The sequence below is a fragment of the Meleagris gallopavo genome, chromosome 1, assembly GCF_905368555.1.
Source record: "Meleagris gallopavo chromosome 1, MGAL_WU_HG_1.1, whole genome shotgun sequence".
Lineage (NCBI taxonomy): Eukaryota > Metazoa > Chordata > Aves > Galliformes > Phasianidae > Meleagris > Meleagris gallopavo.
This window is the reverse complement of record NC_139404.1, coordinates 118,719,962-118,746,838: the sequence shown is the minus strand read 5'-3', so window position 1 is coordinate 118,746,838 and position 26,877 is coordinate 118,719,962. Positions and strand designations below refer to the sequence as shown.

General features: G+C 47.2%; 1 protein-coding gene across 2 annotated transcripts in view; it reads left to right on the top strand.

Annotated features, from left to right (window-relative positions):
* The window catches only part of RAI2 (retinoic acid induced 2), a 32,398-nt gene extending 11,408 nt beyond the window's left edge, over positions 1-20,990 (top strand). Inside the window, exons 1-2 of one of the 2 annotated variants that reach the window (XM_085211433.1) lie at positions 4,267-4,419; positions 18,879-20,990. In XM_085211433.1, coding sequence (XP_085067559.1) covers positions 18,970-20,616 — 1,647 coding nt within the window. In that variant the 5' untranslated portion in view covers positions 4,267-4,419; positions 18,879-18,969 and the 3' untranslated portion in view covers positions 20,617-20,990. Of the gene's footprint in view, positions 1-4,266; positions 4,420-18,878 lie in introns of those variants that run through there. The other variant, XM_085211429.1, reaches the window with a different exon arrangement.
* Positions 20,991-26,877: the final 5,887 nt, after the last annotated feature.

The window sequence follows — 26,877 nt, the reverse complement described above, 5'->3', positions numbered from 1 at the left end:
TTGGAAAGGAAAGAATATTATCCAAGTAACTATAAACAAATGGCTAGCATGCATTAAATTTCTCATGCAGGAAAGCAGATCTATAGAGAAAAGATACTTAAGCACATAATGAAAGTTAAGGAGATCCTTATGTCCTATTGAAGTCAGTAGCATTTAAGCATGTACTAAAAGTTCCTAAAAATAGGAACATATACAGTATAGTAACACAATAGCTGTAAGACTGATGCTGAAGGGCCCTGAACCCTTGAGTGTGCAGGTATTTGTAGCCTTTCTATCAGCATCCTCAAGAGCTCTGCCAAGAGAAATTATGATGAATACCTCACGTCTCATGATGCCCAGGTGTAGCTCTTTTGCAGGAGGTGCGCTATGCTCACCTGCTACTTGGCACTAGCACTCCTGTGGCTGCCATTTCCAGCAGTGTGAACTGGTGCCTGGTTCTGTACTGTCATGCAGCCAGCACCAGATGCATGTGGGTATGTGCATGTCACGCTTCTGTAATGTCTGTGCTGGCTTTCTGTATGTCTGCCATCACCGAGCACCTGTACCTCCTTGCCATCTTTCATCTACTCGCCATCGCTGTGCTTCTTGGAGGCAGATGACTGTTCTCGCCCTTTGGCAGGGAGATAGAAGAGGCACAGGGAGATTTTAAAAGTTTTTGTCACATCCATGTGGAGGCACAATGGGGGACGTTCTTCCAGGCCCTGTATCTGTGGGCACTGGGCTCGTGAGGGTTGCTCAACCTCATGCGATAAGCTTGTGGCAGGGGACTTGAATGTGCAAGGACGATGGAGGGAACCTGCCTTGCTGGGTGTGTGTGTGAGCTGGTGAGAAACCAGGGACGTGCAGAAGACCAAAAAGAAAGGGAAAGAAGGTAAACATCTGAAGTAATGTATGTATGGGGATGAAGAATAAAAGCTACGTGCTTTTATTGCCACTTGATTGGAAGGATGTGTGCAGCTTGTGAGTATCCATTAATTAGTGGTGCAGTTGCTCTGTGCTGGTATCAGTAAAACCTTAATGGTACGTGGTACAGGGCTGTGATTTCTTCCTTTTTCCACATGCCCTTGTGAAGATGCCTGTCTGTCAGTGCCGTGCCTTGTGAACAGGGTATGCCACTGTGCCTGATAATGTAGCAAGAGGACTGTAAAATCCTTCGGCAGTTACCTCCAGTGCTATTTTTCCTTATAAAAGATCTTTGATATGCAGTACTTTCTTGCACACACACAGTCTTCAACGTTTTTCTTTCTTTTGCTGAAACATGCTAATTCTTAAAATGGCTCCTGCGCAGGCATTGCTGGCTGCACTTAGTGCCTGCAGTGCGATGGGTTAGCAGCAACAACAGCAAAGGCTCTCCTTCATTTCCTTTATATGCACATCGTGCAGCTTTTCAAACAGTGCATCAAACAACACCGACTGGAAATTTCCAGGCCCATTTCCTGTCTGGTGCATGCTCATAAAGCAGGATTGTCTGTACGGTGCGTAGCTGCAGTACTGCAGAAAGTCAATAAAGAGCTGACCATCTCACCTCTATCAAAAGCAGTTGAGAAGCCCTGCCTCATCTGCCTTATTAAAACCACACTTGACTCCTGCAGAGAGACATAGCTGGAAACCTCGAAGAGAAAGAATAGAAAGGAGGCAGAGTTTGCAGTGAGTATTCTCCTTCTGAGTCTTGCAGTAAGGTTAAAGAGTATTTATTTTAAAATGAACCGGAAAAAAAGCAGATTCGTTAAGGTCTTTGTGTAAGTGTGAGCATTTTGCTTGAACCTCCGACTCTTCCATATTCAGTATGACACAGAGATGAGATGATTCGTTATTGCAGCAATGAGTAGATTGAAATAGCTCCCTGATGGATTTGTATTTTAAATGTAAGGATGTGGATGCATATAGATGTGCATGTGTGTATGGACTTTATCTTAGCAAGAAAAGGCATGTTGTAGAAATAGATACAAGAGGTAGGATTTGTGCTGCAGAATGTATTTCAGTATGCGCTTGAAAGGCTGCTTATTTTTTAATTTCTTATTTAAGAGTAATCAATTGAATGTTTGCCAGGCTTTCAGTAGGAGCCACCAGGAGTCCCTACCCCCACCTTCCTAGGGCCTGATAGCTTTTTCTCACCTTAAAATGGAAAAAGAAAGAACTTTAACAGAAAGATCATTGCTTTAGCTTAATATAGTAAGATTTCAGAGATTGAATTTTCTGATAGTAATGAAATGAACCATGAGTTGTGCCATGAATTTGATTGCAGTTAATTAGATTGTTGAGATGCTCAACAAACCTGGCCCATTATCTTTAGCCTCACATAATTTGAGTTTGTATGAAGTAGTATTCTTCTTATATAAATATAAATGTATGTATAGTATGAAAACCTGTCTGGCAGCTCAGTTGTTTGGAACAATTACTGTCTGTGAGTAGTTACTAACAATAGCGTTGTTGGAAATGCCAGTGTGCTGCTGACCATTAATCCCACTGTGTTTATTGCTTTGGTGGCACAGGCTTGGTTTGCCTTTTTACAAGGAAGAATACAGCTGAACATTTCAGCAAAGAGACATACACAAGCTCTGTCCTGCAGCTTTTTCCAGTTCTCATTGATCTTAATGAGACTAGTCATATGAATAGGAGCGACTCGTGTCAAAAAGGATTTTTTGGCTGAAACTCACAATTTCTATTTATTTGATGTGCCTCCGCAGGCTTCAGAGTGAAGAGCTCCTGTTGTTGCTTTTGGCAATGGGGAATAGCTGCAGAGTGGGGTGTCCCACAAGATGGTCTCATTGTCTTGCCTATGCTCTTTATGCAGTCTACTCTTGTTCAGCAATTAATAAGATGGAGTATTTGGTGATGGGAGAAAACTACTGGCATGAAGCTACAGCTAACCAGGAATAGCACTGAAGGGCTAATCATGTTGGGGGAAAAACAGAAGGACTCTGCCACTGGGGAGATTGGCTCTCCAGGGCAGTGGACATGGCCCCAAGTTCAAGGAGAGTCTGGACAAAGCTCTCAGTCAGAGTTTGATTTTGGGTGGGCCTGCATGGAGCCAGGAGTTGGAGTCTGTGATCTTTATAGGTCTTTTTCAACTTGGGATATTTGATGAATTTGTAGGATTTGACATGCAGATTCGCAGTCTGTGGGAGGGAAAGCACCCATCAGAGGTAGGAGGTGTAGGTACTGCAGGCTCAGTATTTCCCTGAAGCTGCCAGGGGTTGTCTCTTTGTTTGACTGCTTCTGCTGTGCCCAGTAGGCACCCACTAAGGGAACCGGGCAGGCTCTGCCCATCACCTGGGAAGCTGCACGAGCCCTCATTGTGAAGGGTGCTGCATCTCCCCCATTGCCACCACCTTGGAATAAGTCAGAGGCATCATGTGTGATGTTTCTCAGGCAATGGTATCTAGAAAGGAAACAATTTTACACATCAGCAGTTTTTTATGATTAATAATATTATCCTGCCTTAATTGAAAAATGGGCTGGGGCCCTTAAGAAAAAATTAAGCTGCAGGAATTAGAATCTAACCTCTTTATGATGAATGTGTATTTTTACGCGCCACATATTGCTGTCAGTGCTTTTAGAAATAATAGCATGGTGTATTGTAATAAAGAATTGTCCCGTGTTGTTTGTAGTTGCGTGGCACCATTCTGTCTGCCTGACTTGACTTTAAGAGCTCGGGTAGAATCCATGTGAGGGTGCTGAAATCCTTTTAGAGGGAATTTATGTACAAACAGGAGAGCAATGTGTAGTCTCCAGGCTTTGCTATCAGTTGTTATTGCTGAAAGATATTCACAGGGAGCTAATGCCAGACATAGCATTAGCTATCTTCAGCCTCGGTGCCTTTGTGGAAAGTTGGTAATAAAATGAGAGAGGGCTCCCGTCGACATGATTCTTAAACATCAGTGAATCATCTTATGCAGCTAGGCGGTTGCTGCTGGGGTGAGCGTGTGCAGGGGTCTTTGTGAGCCACGTTCTCTACCTAAAGAGGTAGAGGGAGAGGGAGCAAACCTGCTGCTGTCTAACCCGGCATGGAGCCACAGCTGCCTTCCCCATGGAGAACCACAGCTTCAGCAGCAGCTGAGGAGAGAAGCTCTGAAAGCAGGTAAATGTGGGAAATGTGAGCGTAGCACCTTGAAATACAGACACCATATTCCCCCCACCTAGAGCTTTCAGATACTCCCGTCAGCTGAAATACTGCTAACCCAAACATTCGAACATGATGAGTCAAATCTCCCTGGAAACCAAGCAGAGAAGAACCCGCATGTGTGGAGTCGCTGGTGCTGGTGTTTGTCTCCGACAGACAGCATAGAAGCTCTCCTCCTCCACCTCCTCCTTCCTCAGGGACACAGCAGAGCAGTAAGGAGGAAAGGCTGGGCTGGCGGCGAGGCAGAGGATCGTCGACTGTGGGATGCTCACCCAAGGGCTCCGCCAGGATGAAAGGTCTGTGTGGCTACCCCTGTCCTTTGTGTTTGGGCCAGCATTGCTATTAAAACAGACCCCGGGGAAGTGTGTGTTAAGGTGCTTCCTTCCATCCCTCCGTCCTTTTCCCCCCCTCCCACCCTCATCCTTTTTGTCCCTGGAGGAAAAGCTTGTCTCTGCCAAGATCCTGCCTCGCAAAAGTAAACAACGTGAAATTACAATAAAATGTTGTGATTTGCTGGGCTGACGTTCAGGAGCTGCACAATTACAAAAAGGGTCTTCTATAGATAGTCCTGTGAGAAATAAACAATCTTCCATCTTGAGTGGCCTTCAGATCCGAGCACAAGGGCAGGGCGGATGAAGAGCGAGGGATTTCTTCCCCGAACCGCAAGGTCCTTAGGAAGTTTATATTGCAGCAGCTGTCGGCAGCTCTGACATGTTGGTGGTTGGCCATCACACAGTACCACTGATACTTGGAGCTCTGCGCGTGTGCGTGCTGTTGTTGCTTGATGTTTTAAGACCGGGTCGTGCACTGAAATGCCCGAGAACAAATAATATGAGCTGCAACTTGTTTCCTCTGGGGTTCTTCCAAATAATTCAAACTACAGCAACCCTAAATGGAGGTGTAATCCCCGGGAGATGAGCTGCCTTGGATGCTTGCCAGTTTAGCAGGCTGGGTAATCTGCGCTGTCATCAAGATTTGAGGATTAGCTTTAGTGAAGCTAGTTGGCTTTGACATTTCATTAGGGAAGTTTTTAGTAGTTTTTCATCCTCGGTCTTCGTGCTGTAAAATATAGATGATGCAGTTTTGTTACCCTTATACCTTTTAATATTCGTGCAAGTTGATGCTGGAACTGCAGACATCTCTTATCCGCTGAGAATTTTTTAAATCATTGCTTGTTTAGGAAAGACTAACTGAATCAAAGGCTGATTTGGTAAAGGATCTGCTTCCCCCAGTGCTAACCAATAAATTTTCATCTGGGTAATTTAAGTTACTGAACTGTTATCTCCCAAAGAAGGGATAAAAGCAGACACTACTTATCCTATAATCTGAAAATATTTTGAAAAGTGAACTGGAATATCAATAAAATGGCTTATCATCAAGGTCTCACAAGAGCTGTAGAGGACATTTATTTAAAAATCAAAATGCTAAATTTAGAAGAATGGACTGTGATTGTGAGAAGGGAGCGTGTACAAGTGACAGCGCTGTAAATTGTCTCGAGGGTTCAAGGGACTGGGGAAGGACGCCGTGTCCTGAAGTCACTTGTTCCCAGCAGAGATGTCTCTGCTGATAAGAGCTGGTTGTTGTTTGTGATGACAGTGATCGAGGAGGACAAGGTAGAGGCTCACCCATAAGCTCCTGCAGCTTTTTTCAGAACAGGGCTGTCGCCTGCTTTATTTATCACAGCATGAAGCGCTCCAAGTTTTTTGCCTGCTGCAGAGCACGGGTGTGCATCCTTGGAGCTGCATTTGCAATTGCTGTAATGCTCTTCCAAGCTTTTCTGCATGACTGTGCCCATGGGGACCAGTGGTACTTCTGGGGAAGGCCAAGAGGGGTTCGTTGTGGCCAGCAGGGACAGCCGGCTCCAACTTGCAGCAGGGGCCTGGAATATGAAGGAAGGGGAGGTCCCTGCCCCCCTTTGGCCGTCTTGCCTCCTTGTTTCTGCCTTGCTCTCCTTTATGCCAATAACATTCTGTCCTTCATTGTTGACAATTATTGAAGCAGTTCTGGCGACAGCATTTGTTATCTGACCTACAAATGCTGCAGAAACGCCGTTCTTCAACTTTGTGAGTTAATCATTGCCAAAGGAATCCTTCCCAACCTTGTAGATTAGTGAGGTCTGGGCTCCAGGTTGAGCAGACTGGATGTGTTGATTGGCTACTTTCCCACCAAAATCTATGAAAAACTTTAATCCAGGGATACTCAGCAGTTGTGCGGTAAGGCTGACCAGGTCAGTCATACAGGCTCCTACTACCACTATCTCAGTACTCATGGTGCTAGGGATGGAGCAACTGTAGCATCCGTGCCACGCCATTCTGTGGGCTCTCTGGTTCCTGAGGGCTGGTACAGGCTGGCATTCCTTGCTTTCCTGCCTGTTTCTTGACCTGCTGTCAATTGCAGTGTATGGGCACTGACTCCTGAAGTCTGCAATGTGCTGATTTGTACTTCTGCTGCAGAGCCTATGAAGTGAAGCTGTGAGTGAAAAGCAGAGTTAGTTGAACAATTATTTACTTCGCTTTACTTAAAAAAATAAAGAAAGTAATAAAAATAGAGTTAAGGTTGGGCTGAATTCTTCTAGGGCTTCAGCATTTCTCCATCATCTATGTCATGGCAACCCAAAGTGGAATAATGAGTGGTTGAATTGAACCTCTGATGAATATTTCTGCGAGAATTTATTTTAGTGGGGAGGTGCCATTAGCAGAAAGGAGCTAAGCATCTTGTAAGTGCAGAGGTCTTGACCTGGGATAAAGCAGCATCTCCCACAGGCTGTGTTCCTGTGATCCAAAAGGTGTGGAGAAAGGGGATGTGTGTGTTTGTTTGTGCGCATATGTTCTGTTCCTGTTGAAGGTGAATATCAATTTTGATTATCCGAATATTGATACAGCAGTTTAGAAATAGTTTGCCCAGAGGAGTTGTTTGCACTGTTATATTTACCTGCCCGATGAAATCAGACAGCCTTTCAGTCCATGAATCACAGTACAGTGTTTGCCATTCGGATTTCTATGGTTGCACCAAGCATGCAACCGCATCCAAAGAATTTTATTGAATCAAAGTAATAAAACTGAAAAACAGTATTGACTTTTCTTTGTCTTTTTCAGCTCCTTGCTAATTTTGGCCTTAGAATATATTTCAATGCTTTTTAGATTCCATTTTATTTAGTTACTTTATCTCTCAGATTGTAGGCTTTCTGTTAAATCACAGTAAGTGTTTGTTGTAAAGCTTGGAACATTCTTCCTGGTGCTTACTGGCCTCAGTGTAACATACATTTTCTAATGATTTTTGCTGTTTTGCTGATTTTGAGAATTTGAAGCGCAAAGTGGGTTTATGCAGGCCACATGAATTTCTGGCTTCAAGGCAACGATAAGAATTTTAATGGTTTTGTAAATGACACCATGCATTTAAAGTTGGTTTTCAGTCATCTCAAGATAGTTTATTGTGCAAGAGTGGCTCCAGAGCAACATTCTTTCCTTCCAGAAGAGAAGGTGCCAAGGGGATTGGTATGTGGAAGTGACTGCAGACAGAAAGATTTACTTCAGGAGCCTTAAATATTGTCCTCGATGTATTTTCACTCAGCTCAGCCTCCTCAGAGGCTGAGTTGTTTCAGAGGGCAGCAGTTCTGCAAATGACACTGTGGAAGTGCCCTGGTACTCCTTATAGACACTTGCTCCTGCTGGCCAGCCACTGCCTCTGGGCTGCTCAGGCCTTCACACCAGCCCTTGGGAAGCCTGTGGAGGATGTGGAAGACTGCAGAAGAGAGCACGGCTCTGCCCAAGGAAGCCTGCTTGCATGACCTGGGTTTTTGTGGTGCAGCCACGATTCTTCTCCAACTTTCAAAGTTACAGAAATGCATCGCTTCCTCAATTGCGGTTGGAGATATTTTTTATCCATCTTTGGCAGCTGTTTTAGAAAGACAGTAGACATCCCTCACTGAGTCTTGTTTTCACAAGCTAAGGGGTTGCAACCATTCTTTCTCACTCTGTTTCCTAACATGCACAGTTGTACCCTCTCTGGGTTTCAGTTGCTCTCTACAGCATCATTCATCTTCTGCCTTGCATTATCAGCTCCAGGCTTTTTCCTCAACTCCCCTCTTCATCTTCCCTACCACTGTCATGCTTTTTTCCTGTTTTTTTTCCTGCCTGGATCTCTCTGCGCATTGTGCATCTCACTTTTTGCAGCAAGCACCATGCATCCCCAGAGCTGGGATTGCCGTCTCCTTTGAGTGCCAGATTTCCGTGTTCTACCACTTCCTTCCATTTCAGCCACTTTGGGGGATAAATCATGAGTGTCAGTGGAGTGGACCTTCTTGTGAGGATGTGCGAAGTATGAGATGAGTGGTGGTGTTCTGCAGAAGGCGTTCAGTGACTGCTATCAAGTGGTCCTTTGATCTGAAGACAACCCAGAAGTCCTCACAGTTCTGCAGTACAGATGTCAGGATTTCTGCTTCTTCTATCCCTTCCCTCTCCTTCTGCTCCTTCCCTCACTTTCCTGAGTTTTGCTCTTGACCTCCATGGGCCTGGTGGTCCTGTCTCTCTCCCAGGCAGCTCCTGCAGCCCCTCTTGTGTGTCTCCGAAGCTGTTCCACAAACATCCCTCCAAGTTGAAGGTGGAGTTTCACAACCTGTGGGCCTTAATAGTAGGGCTGAATGTGTTTCTCCCTCAGGATCAGCAGCAGAATTCTGAGGTTCTTGAAGAGAAAATGGTCATATCTCTCTGGTACAGGTACAGGTGATTTCAGGTCATCTAAATAATGATGCGCCAACCTGATGTCATAAATGTGTTGAACAACAGCTGCATGCAGACAGTTGTGCTGTGGTCAACGTGCTAGTCATCTCTGGCTTTAAAATAGCTTTTTTTTTCTTCTTTATTTTAGTCCTCAGATTTACTTTGCAATGAGAACTGTGCCTATCGCATGTTTAAAGCAGATTTCTTCACTGCGTATGGAGGAAGGTAAAGGAAGTGATAAATCTCTAAAGCCAGTATGATAAAACAAATCCCCTCTAGCGAAGGGCCAGATACAGCATCTTCTCCTATCTCAGTGTCTCGGTCTGCAGCTGCCCTCACTGGTGGGAAGATGGCTGCTGCTGCAGCACAACAGAGGGTGCAGGAGAAAGGCCAGGGAACAACTGCATCACCAAGTCCAGTGCAGGGCTGAGGTGCTCTCTGTCAGCAACGGAGAGATATGGGGTACGAGAGGAAAAAAAACATCACTGTGGTTGAAAAGAAAATAAAGAATAGGATTGGGACGTTGAGAATTTATGGCTTCTTTTCCCCCCAGTAATCTGAAGAAGGTCCGTTGTCCTCCTAGTTTTTGACACAGGAAATGCTTTGAGGTTAGTTATTTCCTGCACTCCTTCTTAGCATCAAATCAATAACAGGATCAAACTCCTGACTCCATGCTGTTCCCTTTCTTCCCTGTGCTGCTGTTGGAAGATAGGGAGCAGCAGGCTGCAGGTCCCAGTGGTACGGCTTCTGCTATTTTATGTGTCTGTGGCACCAGTGCCCTGTGAAATGTAGAGCAGGTGTAGAGCTTTCCTGGGAGCCATGGGGCCACCTCTGGGCAGGTATCAAAGGGCTCCAGCAAAGGCCAGAGAATGCAGAGCGGACACTTTCTGCTTGCTACCCCTGCCACTGCAGACCTCCGGCAAGTCTTCAAGGTGCACTCATCTTCTGAGTCACATCTGTGTCACCCGGCAAGTAGTGTGATGTTGGGGTATGTCATCTCACATCACATGGATATTTTCAAGCTTTCTTCTCAGTGACCTTTCAGCCTCCCACCTCATTTCCTGCGTGAATGGTTGCTTGTCTTTTCCGAAACAACATCTTAGTTTCTTCTGGTGATGATAAGCATGAAAGAAAAGCTAGGTCAGCTAGAAATGTACAAACACTGTGTGCTTCTCCTGCTTTCAGAACATCACCTGATTGCTCTTGTATCCTTGTGGAAGGGCCAGAGAGCAGTGCTACCAAAACAGATTTCCTTCTCCACCACCTTCCGTCATGACCACTGCTTGCAAAGAAGTACAGCTCCTCTAGGCAGATGGGCACACATGCAGCTGTGCTCCTGGTAGGTCAGCTGGGCACTGCTAGCACCAGCACTCACATTCTTTGCTCATTAGTGAATTTAAATGATGACATTGGAGGAAATTTCCTCCTAATGTCGTAGTGCTTTCAGCTTTCTTTTCTTTACCTGAAATAGCCAGTTAAACAAAAAAAATTCTGACAGCCAAAAAAAAAAAATTAACACAAAACTCCAAGACTCACTTTAATTGCATTGTGAGGAGATCTGCTCTCCTCTTGAGCCAAAAGATTTTTATTTTATTATGTTCAGTTTTTTCTCAGCAAACACTGTAAATCTTTTGGTTTTAATTAAAGATTTTTTTTTCTTTTGCATTAGACTGATGCTAAACTGGATTCACTAAATCTTCTTATGCTGTAAGTAGCAGTGACCCAGATAAACACATTTAAAAATTCAACTGCTGAAACTACAGTATGTTGCCTTTGTAAGACACAGTGAGAGGAAGTCTGAGATAGTTCTATAAATTTACAAGGGTAACATGTAGCTTCATATCATTAAAAGCAGATTCATAGACTAATTTAATTCTTTTAAATTAGATGCACAAATCTGCATGAAAAGAGTGTTACTTGGTTTTTCATCCGATGCTTGAAAGTTAGAAGGAGGCCTGTGAAAAAATTACTTTTCCTTTCTGCGTCCGTTCTTTTGCAGTATAACAACAGAGCCTTTGAGGAAAACAGAGGATAATTGTTTATTTATGGATGTGGCTGCAAAGAGTCTGCAGTGCTTTGCCTCTCAGTGCCTGAGCTCATGGTGACAGTAGTGTTTCAGTGTAAGGGCTGGGGTCCAGTCAGGCCCACTGCGTGCCCACAGTCATGGCCTGGATCAAGACGGGGACATCAAGACTTCTCCATGGACTGGATTGAGATGTGGACATCAAGACTTGTCAGTGGACTAGATTAAGATGTGGACATCAAGACTTCTCCATGGTCTGGATCAAGACATGGATGTTGACAAAGTACCTTGTTGGCCTAGATTTGAGTAAACCTATTCCGTGACCCAAAAAACTGTGTTTTAGCAGTGCCTGATGGGATGCTACCCATGGTTTCAGATGTGCATTTTGCATGCTTTCTGCCAGAGCAGGTGATAGGGACAGCATCAGAATGGCTGCTGGTGGCATGGCATGCCAGTTGGCCACACAGACCCTGCTGGTCCCCACATGCTGGCAGGGAGGCCTGTTGGGCATCTCTCGCACCCTATAACTTATCCGAACATGGATGTTACCACTTCTTCAGTTTTTGTGAATTTTCAGACAGCAGCGTCAGCTGTGTTTACACAAGGAAGAAATATATACTATTGGGGACAATCAGATAATAAACAGCCTTTAATTAGCGCAAAAGACGCAATGGGACCTAATCCCTCAGTGCCTGTTTAGACAGCCAGACCCAAACAGCTGGGTCTGGTGCCCCATTACCGTTCCTCTGGGGGAACCACGGAATGCTCCATTTTGTCACTGCCATCCCAGTGCCTACAGCTGGTTGCTGGCATGGGGCTTGTCCTAGATCCAGGGAGATGCCACAGGCCATGTCTTGCTGAGCAGGAGCATGGACATTCTTATGTGTTTGTGGTTTGCTTGGTGTCTCCAAAGGAAGAGCCCATGAGGGTGTGTTCCTATAAGATCAAGACGACAGACAGCAAAAAAAAAACATTTGCTCCAGTGTGCTTGCAGTTTTTTTTTTTTTTTTTAAGATGTTTGTTTTGTTCATCATATTTTATTTCCTCTTCTTGTAGTTAAATGAATGACACTGCAGAGCCAGCTTTCATCCTTTACTATATGTATGTACAGCAATTCATTTCTAGCTGAAAATGTGACATCGTGAGAGTGAGGCTCTTTCCACTGGTGTTTTCATGCAGGGATTTGCCCATTCTCCCACCTCCCTGGGAGAGCTGAGCCGTCAGCGCACAGCCACACATATCCCTGCAGGTCTCTGAGGCTGGGCAGCACAGCCGGACACCAGACCTCCCCTCCAGGTTTGCTGGAGTGGCCCGGTGACATGCCCCAGGGGACTTACAGTCAATGATGATGGATTATGCTGGTCCATTAATGCAGCAGTCTCATCTGGGAAAGATGTAATTGCCATTCCGTGTCCCGCCGCTTCCGTAAGTTTTTCAGCACACGTAGTAGTGCACGTCGCGATGGAGATGGCTGGTGACGAATGTTGCAGTAAATATGTCAGGAGCTCTGCATCCCGTGGCAGCTCGCTTCTATTCTGGTACCAGGCAGCCATCGTTAAGATGGGGGAAGTGATAATCACAAAATTTGCTGTACTGCGTTCATCATGATGTATGCGCTCTTCTAAGATGTGATGGAAAAGCACGGGCAGTGCTGATCTTGTTTCCTCCTGCAAGACGCGTCTGCAAAATAGGTTTGTGTTCACTGGTTCGTTGGGAGCAGGAAAGGCTCGGTGCAGCCGATGGGATGGAAACCAGCGTGTAAACGGATGTGAAACGGAGATTAAAAAAAATGTTGCATTTTTTCTCACAACACAGGAACCCCGTGCTTTTCTGGCTCTTTTAAACAAAATGCCTGCAGCTGCTTACACATTTTGCAAGGATGAAAATAAGGGGATATTTTTGCTTGGAAGCTTTTCCATCCACACAGCTTTGGATAGGGTGGCGTTTGAAACCTGGTGTGGGCGTGCTGTCTGCGTGAGGATTAGTGTCGTCAAGTGGCTGATGAAATGTTGGGTTTGGTACACTGACGTGATGACATGTCGGAGAGGGAGAGTAAGTCCAGTAAATCTGGAGCTACGAGTATAAAAATTGATCTTGAACTGGCGAGCTGAAGGAGGATATGGATATTTGAGTTGGTGGGGAGGAATGCAATGTTAAATAACTGTCTTTTGCTCTCCAGACAGCTGAAGAGTCTGTCCCCTTCCTTCTTACAATCCCCCTTTAGATACTGAAAGACCGCTATCAGGTCTCACCGAAGCCACCTCTACTCCAGGCTGAACAGCCCTAGCATGTCCTCACTGGGGAGGTGTTCCATCCTAGAGCTCTCCAGCTCCAGGTCTCATCATTGGGACTGCATTCATTGGGAACTTTCTGGTGCTCTCTTTCTGGCGTGCAGGGCCTGGAGGCTGTACTCTTTCCTGTCCAGCACAACATTTGTGCTGCTGGTAAGCCCATCAAAGCTGTACCTGGGACCTGCCATTTTGGCCCACCCATTTTGGCTGTTGGATAGCACCAGCACCTGTAGTCAGTCATGGGCACTTTCTTTCGTACGGTCTTAGGAACATGTGTGCATCACTAGAAAGGGTTGGTGTGCAGGAAAGTTTGATTTTAACATGGTGCTGCATTTCTTCTGATTCTTTACTTATGGAAAGCAGGATGTATGTTGGGACAGTAAGTGATTCTGGCCACGACAATGTTGAATTGTGATCACAGCCTGCCTCCTGCTCGTTCTTCCTTGCTGCCATGAGAGGGTTTGGGAGGCATCTGTAGGTGTTGAAGCCATCGTGGTGCAATGGGGCAAAGACAGGTGTTTCACCTGCAGAAGTGTTGTAGCGGTTCACGGGTGGATTTTAACTTGACGTGGCCAGCTGAGCAGGGTGACTGGTGTGATGGATCCCTCTCCCCTGCAAGCAAGAGCTGCATGGTCATGTCTGCGAGGAGGGACAGGCAATGAAGGGCGTCCTCCAGTTCTCATTTTGGTATTGGAAAGATCAAGGGAATGTAGGGAGAGCTTGTGAGCCTGGGGTTGGGGGAGTGGGTTGGGAGGAAAGAGCGAGCTGAGGGTTGCTGAGCTGGGAACAAACCTCTGCCGAGGAGCTGGCAAGGCTTTGAAGTCGTGTCACTGACATCAAACTCTGAGACCCTTTGTAGGAAACGCAGTGCTTTAAGGATTGTTTAATAAAGCTCTCGACTGGGAAAGGAGCAAATATTTTATCAGGCTGACGCTGAGTGCTTTTTGTTGTGGGTTTTGGGGGAAGCGGGACTGGCAATTATGTTTAATTGATATCCTTTTCCTCTTGTTATCATTGGGGTATCGATTGCTGGGAAAACAAAATGCGTGTTTTAAAAAATTTACTGTAAAGTCACAGCTCTCATTTGTTTTGTTTAGCTCTGTGCTCTCAAGCAGCTCATTTTTCTTTGCTTTGCTGGCAAATAGAATGTTTTGATTGAAAACAATACTAAATAATCAGTTAAATGGGATATTTAATGACAGGAAAAATTGGTTAAAATATTTTTTCCCATAGGAAAATCATGCCGTTTGCTTTTCAAGCCTAAGAAGCCTCTTAATGCCAGTGTAAGTCTGCATCTTTCCTACTGTGTTGCTCCAGAATCAAACATGTGGGCACAGTGCGTGTGTTGAAACGTGTGGGTCAAGGTGTGGTGGATCCCGGGAGCTCTGGCACGAGACATCCCTTGAGTATGGCCAGTTTTTCCCTCCATCACTTTCATGTGAGATTTCTTAGTCCCCCACCTGCTGTCGCTTTGACATCTCTGTGGGATACAGAAGGCAGTGCAGTAGCTTCTTGTCCCAAGCTGCTCTTGTCCCAAAGAACTGATGCAGTGGATGTTCCCATGGTCGCAGAAGCAGAGCCTCATGTTACCCCATCTGAGCAGGAATTTGGAGCGTTATAACTGCAGTGAGGGTGCAGGGATGTTGCCAAACTCTGCGGCATGTGACTCAGCAGTAATTATGGCTGGCAAATTTTTATTTGTCCTTCACATGTCAGGTTCAATACATCAGCTTTCCATATGCTGTCTGAGGCTTTGGGTGCGTGTCCGGCTCAGTGCAAGCTGAGCAAGCTGCTGATGCTGCGTGGGCATTGCTGTGCTGCTCTGAGGGGTAAAATAGAGCCCCGTTTGGGCAGGGTTTGTTCCCAGCAGCAAGGCTCTTCTGCTGCAACAGTTTTGAGACAACTGGGATTGGGATGTGCTGTGGGTAGGAGAGATGCTCCATGCCTTGGATCATTTTTTGTGTCCCTCCTCTGGACACGCTCCATCTGTGGTTTATATATACAGGAGAGCTACTGGTACATTAATACCTCCATGTGAAAGCTCGCTTCCTCCAAATACTTCTTTTCTATTCCAGCAACAACCTTAGTAACAACATGGAAAGTCTTTATGTGTGTGCGGCTGTAACAACACAGCACAGAAGTCGCAGGATGCAGGGTGATTTATGGCTCACTGCTGTGTGTCAGTGTGTGCCCCGGTTGCCCTCTGCCTTATCTACTGCAGAAGGATGCAGAAAAATGGGGTGGGCTTTGGCTGCCTGCAATTACATGCATGGCATGGGTGGTCCCACAGCGAGCACCCACAGCCCTGGGAAAAGCTGACATCGGCAGGGGATCAGCAAGCAGGCCGGAGTTATCACCGCCTTCATAATGGCATTTCTGCATAGCTAACATATCATTTCCTGTAGAGCTGCACACATCATTGCTTAGTGCCATGAACTTAACTCTTATCAGCGCCCCAGTGGGAAAACCCAAGTTATTTACAATAGCTTTCTTTTCAGTGTTGTAAGCTTATTTTCAATTAAAACAAACAGCAAATTAAATATTAAATAGATAAGTAGGGAAAGTGAAATTAATTGATTTTCTGGCACCAGGATGAGGCAGAAAGAGGAACCTTAAGGCGGTTTTGCTGAGTTGCACTGCCTTCCTTCTTGCTTATCAGGTACATGGGATTGGCTTTAAAAGCCAGGTGGCTCTCAATATGTGTTGAGAAGCAGAAGTCCTCAAAGTAACAGCAGTATGCACTTCAGGTTATTCTTTATTAAAGGAGAAATTTAGTAAAGCTTTCACTGTTAATAGCAGTGTTGGAAAATGCAGTTTGGTGTAAGTCCTCTCCATAGAGTCATAGATTCATAGAATGGCTCAGGTTGGAAGGGACCTCAAAGCCCACCCAGCCACAACCCCTGCTATGGGCAGGGCTGTCCCCCACCAGCTCAGGCTGCCTGGCCTCATCCAACCTGGCCTTGAGAGTTGTGCCCTGTCACCCAGGTGCTGCTGGCATCGCTGGGTTCCTCTACCTCAGGGACACACGGAATGCAGCTTTGAACGGCATTTGACTGTGCCTTAAAAACCCCAGAGCAGAAGCAGGCATTTCTTCCAGGTGCCTGATGGTGATAGATGAGCTCTTTTTTCTCTTGTCTAGATACTTCCTCTGCCCTGTCACTTTGTAAAGCAGCAGTGGGGGATTTTATGATGCTTCAGACTTTTCTCCTGCACAGTTATCTGTCTCTCTCTGTGGTTCTGTGCAGCATGCTAATCCCTCAAGGCTCATACGCGGCATAATTTTCATCTTAATTTTTCTATTTCTCAATGCTAAATGGCCTTAGCAGGGGAATAGAAGGTCATTTCACATCCCCACCAGATCACTCATTTGCTGTGGAAACGCAGAGATCATCTCACGCTTTGCAAACAAACGGCAAAACAGAAGTACTGGTGTCGTCTACAGTGCTCCTCGGCGCCGCAGAACGGAGGGCAGCAGGGGTGCGGGGCTGGGCTGCAGGCCTGAGGGAGTTTTGAATGGTTCTTTTATAAGGAGGGAGGTGATGTGAGAAGTATAAAACCTCTTTTTAATTCCTCAACAAGATGAGCCTGCTTGTTTTGGTGCCGCTGCTCCTCGCTGTCTGAATCATCAGCATTATTTATCTCCTGCTTTCTTGTGCTCGAGGAATCTCTGCCTGCAGCCGGTGCTGAGTGAGGAAACAAACAGAACCCCTCAACCCCGCAGTTGTGTTTTCCTCTCAACGTTTCACGAGATGAGAAGAATCATGAATTATTCTCCCCCAGCCAGCAGCAGCGGGGGAGAAGGAATGACTCATCTGTTTACTTTTAAAAATCCTCTTTAAAAATCAGATGTGCGCGATGATACATTATCGGGATTTCTCTCGCCCGGCCCCAGCTATTAACTCCCGACATTGCTGTAGTCCTGCTCTGGCCATGACACCGTGCTGCCAAACCCGGGGATTTACAGGCCTCGGGAGGGATGCTCTGGTTTCCCGTTTCCCTGCCTTGGCCGTGGTTTGCCCTTTGTTCGGGGTCGGTTTTTGCGTCTGTCTGCGTTGAGCTGGCAGGTGACGGTGCTGCTCCCACAGCCATCCATGCGGGCAGGGCAGTGCTGTGAGCAGCCGGGCCAACCGTACAACCATGGAATCATTTAAGTTGAAAAAGATCACTAAGATCATCAAGTCTAACATCAGCCCATGTACCCAAAAGAAGCTTAGGGTCTGAGTGTGGCTGCTATGGGCCAAGGACACGGAGCGGTGGTGATGGTGTGCGGTCTGCTCTTGGGTAACAGCATGCAGCTGTGCGCAGGTGAAGAATGTAAATCTGGGGTGCTCCGGTGCTTCCCCATGGTAACAGAGTTAAAAATGGACAAGTTTCCATGGTGATTATTACCACAGGATGCGCTGCTCACTTCAGGAGTGGCACAGGCAGCATGGCAAAATCTGCGGGCGGAAATTATTTACCCTTCTGAATAAATGAATGCACAGCGCCATTAATATGCTGCTTTGTGGGGAGCATGGGGGGAGCAGAGTGTTAATCTTTATAGGAAATAGGTTGCAGATTTCACTGTCACCATGAACAGAAACAATCTCCGTCTTTTTTTTTTGTTGACATTTGCTTGGTTTAGATAAAGGCATAGGCTGGTAAAGTAAATTTGAATCAGAATCACAGAATGGTTTGGAGAGGACTCTAAAGCCCATCCAGCCCAACCCCTGCCGTGGACAGGGCTGCCCCCCATCAGCTCAGGCTGCCAGGGCCCATCCAACCTGGCCTTGAGCGCCTCCAGGGATGGGGCACCACAGCTTCTCTGGGCAGCTGTGCCAGCGCATCACCATTCTGAATAAAGGATTTCTGGCCCTAGAGGTGTTCAAGAAACATGTAGATGTAGCACTGAGGGATGTGATTTTTAGAGGTACAGTGGTGATAAGCTGACAGTTGGACTAGATGATATTAGTGGTCTTTTCTGACATTTATTATTCTAGGATTTTGTCTGCCCTTATAAAAAGTCAGTCCCCCTCCTGTTTATAAGCTCCCCTCAAGTTCTGGAAAGCCACAATGAGGTCTCCCCACAGTCTTCTCTTCTCCAGGATGAACAAGCCCAACTTCTTCAACCTTTCTTCATAGGAGAAGTTCTCCTGCACTCTGATCATCTTCATGGCTTCCTCTGGACCCCTGACAGGCTGTATCAGAGGTGCTGCACCAACGGCCTGACCCACTTAAGTAAAACCTCATGGGAGGAAAATAACAGCTCTTGTAGGGGAACCGAGGACCCTGCCACGGAGGAACATTTCTGAGCCATATATATTTAGAAACATTTGGTTTTGTGCTCCTGCTGAGTTAAAGCAGTGTGCTGTCTCTGGGCTCTGCCATACACTGTCATTATGCAGAGCTTTGTTTTAAAGCAGCAGAAGGGGCTGCCCAAACCGTTGGGTTGGCTGGTGTACGGGAGGGTTTTTTTTGACTGCAGGCAGCCAGCCCTCAGGTCCTTTAAATTATCTGTGTTTACGGCTAAATATAAGTTCCTCAAAACTCTTCGTACAGCACTCACGGATGTCTGTATATATAGCATCACTGTGTACATTACCGCTATGAGTTGTGGAGCCGTTACCCTGAAACGTGGAAACGTTCAAGGGCTTGTTTTGGCGACAGGGTCTTTCAAGGCAGTCGCAAATGTTTTGTTAAGGAGGAGATTTATGCAGTGCCTAAACCATGTTTCTGCATTGCAGGCCAAGCGATGTCGGTGCTGGAGCCCCTGGCAGCCCCATCCTACTGACGGCGATGTGAGCGTGGCACTGCGGAGCCCCAAAGCCCTGCGAGATGGAGGAGCTCTACAAGGAGACTCCCAACCTGCCCATGGATGTCACCAGCCCACCGGCGGCCATGGCCAACAACAAGCTGGAGAACGGCGTGGCCCAGCTGATCACGGCGGAGGCCTGGAACATCAATTCAGCTGATCTGATGAAGAAGGCCCTGTCCCCGCTGGTGACTGTTCCTGCTCCCTCCATCCTGACACCGCCAGCTGAGTCACAGAGTGGGGTAGCACTGAAGGTGGCGGCCACCGTGCTGCAGCCCATCTGCCTGGGGGACAGCCCCGTTGTCCTGCCCATCCACCTGCAGGTGGCTGGCAGTGCCGCCCCGCAGATGCCGGCCAGTGGTGCCACCCCGTACGTCATGACCACGCAGGGCCCCATCCCACTACCAGTCCTGCTGGAGCAGCATGTTTTCCAGCACCTCAACTCGCCCCTGGTGCTGCCCCCCGGCACTGCCTGCCCTGCCAGCCCCCTGCATGGTGGTCTCTTCCCAGGCGCCTCTGCCCCTGTTGGCCAGCCCCAGCTCCTGGATCCTAAACCCTCGGGCCCAGGCCAAGAGCCTGTGCTGCCGCCTGTCTTTCAGACACCGGGTTTTGCCGCAGTCCTGCAGGACCTCTTCCCCTCAGGGCAGGGTGCCCTGGGCTCGGCCCCCTGCCAGCCCCCTCCTGACTATGCTGCCCTCCCACCCCAGGCCTTCAGCTCACCCCTCTCCCCGCTGGTGCCCCCTGCCACGCTGCTGGTGCCCTACCCTGTCATCGTGCCCCTGCCTGTCCCCGTGCCTATTCCCATCCCTGTCCCCATCCCCATGCCCCATGGTGCTGAAGCCAAGGTGACCCCCGACCCACCCAAGCCCCCACTCTTCACCCCACAGCCCTGCAAGGGCACCCAGACCCCTCTGGAGAAGGAGGAGACGAAGCCCTTTGACCTCATCCACCAGCGGGACTTCTCGCAGCTAAACCGCCACACTGTCATCAAGATGGGCAGCGAGAATGAGGCGCTGGACCTCTCCATGAAGGGCCCGCCCATGCCTCGGGCCTGCGAGGCTGCCCTGCCACCACCATCCCCTGAGGATGGGGCACTGGACCTGTCTCTCTCCTCGTGCCGCAAGCCAGGAGGTTCCCACGGGGAGACGGCCGGCAGTGGGCCCAGTGCCGAGGCCAGCCCGCAGGACAAGCCGGCCACCCCCTTCGCCACCTCCAAAGCACCGGAGGCTGCAGGCAAGGTGGAGGGCAGGGTGGTGGGGCCGGGGCCAGGTGAGCTCCTGCGGCCACCACAGAAGTGGTTGGTGGAACCGGCCGGGAGGGCGGCCTGCGAACCCAAGCCTGGCGGCAACAACATCGAGATCGTCAGCACCTCTCAGACAGCCAAAGTCATCGTCTCTGTCAAGGACGCAGTGCCCGCCATCTTCTGCGGCAAGATCAAGGGCCTGTCGGGGGTGTCCACCAAAAACTTCTCCTTCAAAAGGGACATGCCCCAGGACTCAGTGCTGCAGTGCTACGACGTGAAGAGCCAGCCCGAGCCCCGGGACAACGCTGAGGCGCTTAGGAAACCCGTAAAGAACAGGAGCGTAAAGCTAAAGAAAATGAACTCGCCCGAAATACACATTCTTCCAATAAAGAAGCAACGGCTTGCTGCCTTTTTTCCAAGAAAGTAAATTATGGGTTTTTAGAATTTTAAGATTATTATGGAAAAAAAAAAATAATAAAAAAGATGCACTTGGTTTTAAACTCATCTAAAACTTTAAACTATCTTTGTAAGTTATTTTTGGGGAAGGGGGAGAGGAGCAGATGTAGAGTCCCTATAAGCTGGGTTTCTTCTTTTTTTTTTTGTTATTAAATTTTGACTTTTCGTGGGAAACTGAATAAAAGCAACCTATTTTTCAAGCAGATTGCACATTTTGCAGCTTTAATGGAGTAACGGATGAGTCAGAGGGGTAAGAGCTATTTTCACTGCCATAAAGTGCTTTGATGATGTAATTCTTCATAATGGTTAGACCAGAAATTTCAAAATAAATGTTTGTACGTGCTACTTGGTGGCGGTATCTCTGTCATTTCTGAATGGCTTTGGCAGCATGGAGGAGGCCTGGCCAAAGTCTGCAACCGCCCTCACTTGTTCAGAGTGCTACTAACAATCCACCTATCCACCTGGGAGCAGATCGGGGCGTGCTGCTGGGGGCACTGCGTCCCAGTGGGCTTCAGAGTGGCAAAAATGAGGGTATGTGAATGGTGCGGCCCTGTGCCGATGCTCACAACCCAGTTCTGAAGTGCTGAAAGCAATAGCAGCAGTTATTTAAACAAGAAAGTCTTAAAATCTGTGGGAACTCGGTTGCAGAAGAGTGATAAGGAAAAATCGCCTAATTTTTTCGCAGCCTGGCTGTAGATATATGGGGGCATTGTTTATTGTTAGTTTTATAATTGTCTTTGATGGCTGAAGTCAATGCACATGAAAGAGCAGAACTATGTAACTTCATTACTTGACGGCGTACAAGCCGCACACGTCCATGGAGAAATGTGAATGTACCATTACAATAAACGTTCTGGTAAGTGATGGTTTTGCACTTGTGTATGACAGCTGGAGATGCGCTACTGCACACTGGTTTTAAAGGCCATCTAGTCCAACCCCCTGCAATGAATAGGGACACCTACAACTCCATCAGGTTGCTCAGAGCCCTGCCCAGCCTGACCTCAAGTGTCTGCAGGGACCCACTGAGATGTAGCTCTGAACCCATCATCCAGGTAACGCAGTGCTCTGACTGCGCCACGCTTCCTCCCTCTGCAGCCAAACAACTCCCAGGTCTCCCCTTGGGCAGAGGAGATTGCGGCAGTAGTTCTTGCAGGAAACCAGCCAGAGAGGCAACTTCCAGGTTCAAAACGCCATGTCCAGGTATGGGCCTCATCATGAGCTCTGTTGACACTCCCACTGCAGAGAGCAGGGCACCACTCAGTGCCCCCACCAACCGACCAGGGGTTGGGAAAGGCATTCTGCTGCTCTTCTGGGCTGAAGGACTACTCAGTATAAAGAATGAGTGGGTGCTGCGCACCCACAGCATCAAATCCTGTGAAACTCCTCTTAAAATGTTTTTAAAGCCTTTATTTTTCCCAAAGCTGGCAGAACTGAAAATGCTTGGATAGCTCATAGCATCGATGGATTCATTAATGTTTTGTCATGTGACAGGTTTTTGTCTTTCCAAAATAATTTTGTTCTTAATTGAAAGTGTTCTGCTGCTTTGTTTTGTTCCTCCCAAAAAAGCTGTGCTGATGTTCCACCTCCCAGTAGCTGCAGTGCTGGGGCTGAGGAGGTCCCTCAGGACTCCAGTCCCCATTGTTGCTTCCCCACAGCTGTGTCCGGGCCAGGCGCAGGGTGACATGACGTGCTGGTCTGCTCTGAGGGAACAAGTTAAGACCCCGAGCCCCAAAAACCTTGATACAATGGCAGTCAGCTGCTCTTAGCAGTCTTTTTAAGTTCACACAAGACTGTAAGAACACCCAACTGCTGTGGGTGGCTGACTCAGGTGTGAGGACAGACAGGCGGCAGGCAGCAGGTACCCCAGACTTGCAGCCCTCCCTCTCTGAAACAGAGCTGAGGGCAAGGTGTGTGAGGAACAGCCGAGGCCCCGAGGAGCTGAGGGGAGGCCTGATGGTGGCTGCAGCTCCTCACAGGGAGCGGAGGGGCAGCACTGAGTTCTGCTCTGTGTGACAGTGACAGGTCCCAAGGGAAAGGCATGGAGCTGTGTCAGGGGAGGGAGGGGTAGCTGGGGGCCGTGGGCATGGAACAGCCATGCCACAACACCTCCCCTTATGCTGCGCTGGGCAAAGGTGCCTACCTAGGTACCATCTTCCTCCTACCATTGCTTGTGTGTGAAACACATGGGCACAGAACAAGGTACTTAATTACACAAAGATTGAGCACTTCCACCTCCTCCTCCTCCTTGCTGTTAGCAGCAATTACTGATTTTGTACATTGGGCCATTAATTTTCTCCACGGCTACATTTTAACTGCTTCTGAAACTTCTGTAGGAGAAGGATGGGAAGCTGCTACGTGATATATGGAGCCTCCATTTCTGGTGGCTGTTAATGGAGACATTAATACCTCTTGAGAAGTAGAAGAGAAAGTCATTAAGCCGTAATGGCAGGAGGAGGATGTTTTACAACGATGGGCACGTGCGAAGTAGAGACAGAAAGGAGCAGCATTGACCCTCAAGGGCAACCCGTGTTGGCTCCAAGCTCCCAGTGACTTGGGGGGTGGATTTTATTAGAAGGTGAGGAAAGAGCAGAGTGGGATCCCTTCCCATCTCTTTGCTCTCAAGGAGGGGCTTTGCAGGAAGCCATGGACTCCAACTTCGAGCTCAGGGAAAGCAGCCCCAAGGGCAGAGCTGGCCCATTCCCTGGCACTGAGGTGAAAAGAGGAATGACATTTCTAAGCCTGATAAAAACAGGTGATATTTAGACTGACAGAACAGACACATAGACAGGTGAGAAGCAGGCAAGTATGAGTTCAAGAAGAAGGTGGAACAGGGGAAGATGGAAACAGGTAGTGGAAGCCAAGAGCCACCTTCAGATCTGTCATAACATGACACCTATATTAAAAAGCTAGCAAGAATCCAGCCACAGAATGAAAGGAGAAAGCAATGCAGCGGACCTTGGCCGTGAGCAGATGGATGAGCAGAGCAGAGGAAGCTGTCAGCTTCACAGAATGCACCCCAGGGAACTGCGGCATTGTGAGCAGCAGGGCAGCGAGTACTGGGTGCACTTGCTTGGGCTGAAGGCAGCTGAGACACAAACATCACACCACAGCACAGCACAGGGAACACGTCCTTCTCCCTCCCACTCTGCCTCTGCCAGTGATGGGGAAGAGTGGGATACAGCAGCAAACCCGATTAAACTGGAAAGATAGGGGAAAGAGAGCAGCAAATTCACCAACTTCTATCACAGATGCATACATAGCACTGCTTTGTACGTCCCCACAGAAGTGGCTGCTGAACACCAAAGGGAGCAGTGCTGAGAGTCCTCTCCTCCACTTGTGGGCACCTCAGGATAGTGATGCAGTAGCAATACTCAGCCCACCAGCAGCCCTGACCAAGGATCTCTGACAATGAAAATAGTGTAGAACAATATTACATAACATTCTGGTGCCAGACATTTGGATTTCTTTTCGTGCTCAAGTTTATGAGAACACGCTGAAGTGCTTGGGCAAAGCCCTCACTTTCATCTGGCTGGGACGGGCTCCTGCCTTCCTGCATGTCAGCCTGCCACTGCAACAGTAATGATGCATATTTGTGCCATTTGCTTCTGTACACACCTGCCTCTTCACTCACTTCAATTCGCTTCTACCTGCTCCCCCCTACTCTTTACAGTTTCATTTCTCTGAGACTACATCACGTAATCATCAGTTCTGAAGTCTGCAATTCAGGACAGTCTCCATGCACAAGCAAATCCCCTAATTTCAGTGTGGAAAATGTGTTTTCCACAGTTGTTAGATTCCCAGTATCGCCCCCCTGCTAGGAAAATCCATCTTGTTGTTTAACCACCTGAATCATTTCTGCATGTTTAGGGAGAAAAATTACTAACCACTGAAGTATTTAGCACTGCTTTGTGCCCACATACCCCAAGCTCTCCCTCAGTAATTGCATAAGATCCTGGTACTGAAACTATTAGGATACTTTCAAATGAAGTGGGGAAAATGAAAAGAGCAATAGGCAGGATGGCATCTAATAAAAGTGCCTGGAATGGAGTACTGTTTTCCAGGAATGAAGTTTTCACTGTAATGAAGTTCAGGTTTGTATGGAAGTGCAGTGAGTTATATGCCCTGTCAACCCGTGCCAAGCCCCCCTGCGCTCCCAGGATTACTAATGTTCCTTAGATCACACCTGTCTTGAAATGGCCACATATGCTGCATTGTTTTAGCATCAGCCTTCCAACAATCTCCTCATCAACAGCATTCCCATCCTTTTCTGCTTAAGAAACAGAGAGGATAGGCAACGTTCTGTCCAAGTCTGGCATCTTGCAAACCAAAGCCACAAATGAGTGCGTCACTGCAACACAAAACAAGGAGGTCCTTCTTCCCAGGACCTATGTACTGTTCCACAAAAACAAAAAACAATTCAATTTAAAACAACTATATCAAAAAATGCCAACCCACAACTCCCATCAGCAGTCATGGGAAAGTTATCAATTGTTGAGGATTCTGCTTCACCAGTCATTTAGTTGTCTACTGAGACCTCAAGGGGAAAAGAATAACACCTCACCTGCATCCAAAGTTATAAAGATTTCAGGTGGATTTGTCATGCTTTAATTGAAGGTTTCCAAGTATGTACCAGGAAAACTTGGCATGATGGAGTGCCCTTGGAGATCCTGCACAGCTCAGCCATGCAGGCACAGAGCTGCCCCATTGGTCCTAAAGCCTAAGGACCATACACCTCACTGGCCAAGTACCCCAATACTTATATATAGGGGGTCACAGCAGGACTGAAAAAGGAAATACTTAAATGCTGTCATCTACATTTTGCCACTTCAAATGAGCCACTTCAGTGCTGAGAGTGTGCAACACACTGGGATCTGGGCTCAGAAATATTCTCAAGGGATAGACTTTTGAGGCCAGATACTGTGGACATCTGGACTTTTGAGCAAAACCCCTTGTGTGGTAGACCATGGGACTTTGCCAGTGCCCTTTTATTAGTAAAACACCCAAGCATGTTCTCCTAAATGCCAGGTAGGTCTTTCATTAGGGGTTCGGGTAAAGGGATTGTTCCATCCTTCTCACAACAAACAGCACTTTTGATGATGAGTTAGTTAACATCCTGAAGTGAAGACAGGTGCTGAGGCTCCCATGACAGATACTGGCAAACTAGTCAACAAAAGCCAAGGAGTCCAGAGAGCTATTTCTCTTTGTAAAGCCAATGCTGCTACTGGGTCAGAGCACTCATACCCCAAACTCAGTCAAGCACGCTTATGTGGTCTACAACGAGAAACAGCTATGGAACAAAGATGGGAAGCAAGCTAATGCTGTATTCTTTGTCAGGTGAAACTTTAAAACAAATCACATCAGGAGGGAATTGGTAGCAGCAGCTCATTCAATTAGGAAGAAACAATTAAAGGACAGAGAGAGGATGCCCGAAGGATCAGGCAGGGAATGACTCAGCCCTTGTTCTCAAATGAAATCATGTCAAGGAGTCTTTGGTATCTGAAGTTACTGACAGGCCCATGGGTTTACCTTCAATCAAATATGGCACTACAATTAAAAAGACAAGTTTTGATTTTTTGCAACTGGTGACCAGAAAACAAATGGGGAAAACGGTCCATTTTCACACAAGATAAACTGTTTTACACTCCTGACATGGCTCAAAATGCTAATCTTTAACTTTCCTCCTTAAAATCTCAGCTCAATACTAATGCCCAAAGTCATCAGTTATGACTCAGCAATCAGTGCATCCTAATCCAAAACGGTTTAACTTTGCATTCCACCTGGTTTCTCCTTTTGCTCAGTTTTCCATTACTTCATTCTTCATATATTTTTCTTTCCATGATTATTGCACAAAAGCCCTATCACTCATCCCTGGCTTCTATTTCTGTTTTCTTTCAAAACATTTAAACTTTCTCCAACCTGTCCATTTCCTGTTGTCAAACCCTAACACAGTTTACAATTCATTATGGTGAATGCAAGGACGTACGGAAGCAATAAGCTCCTTTTGACTGAGCTGAGAGCCCACTGCCCTGGCCCTTTGAAAACAGCTGGCAACATTCAATTGAAAACAAAACAAACAAAAAAAAAAAACCAACACACACCTAAAAAGCCACCACTGTCCATCAGCCTGATATGGAAAAGAAGTTGTGCTGGTAAACATCCCAAGTCTTGTTACGATGACCTAGCTAGGAGCTCACTCCTAGTGAACCAGCATAAGCCAGGGCTAGGCTTGAAC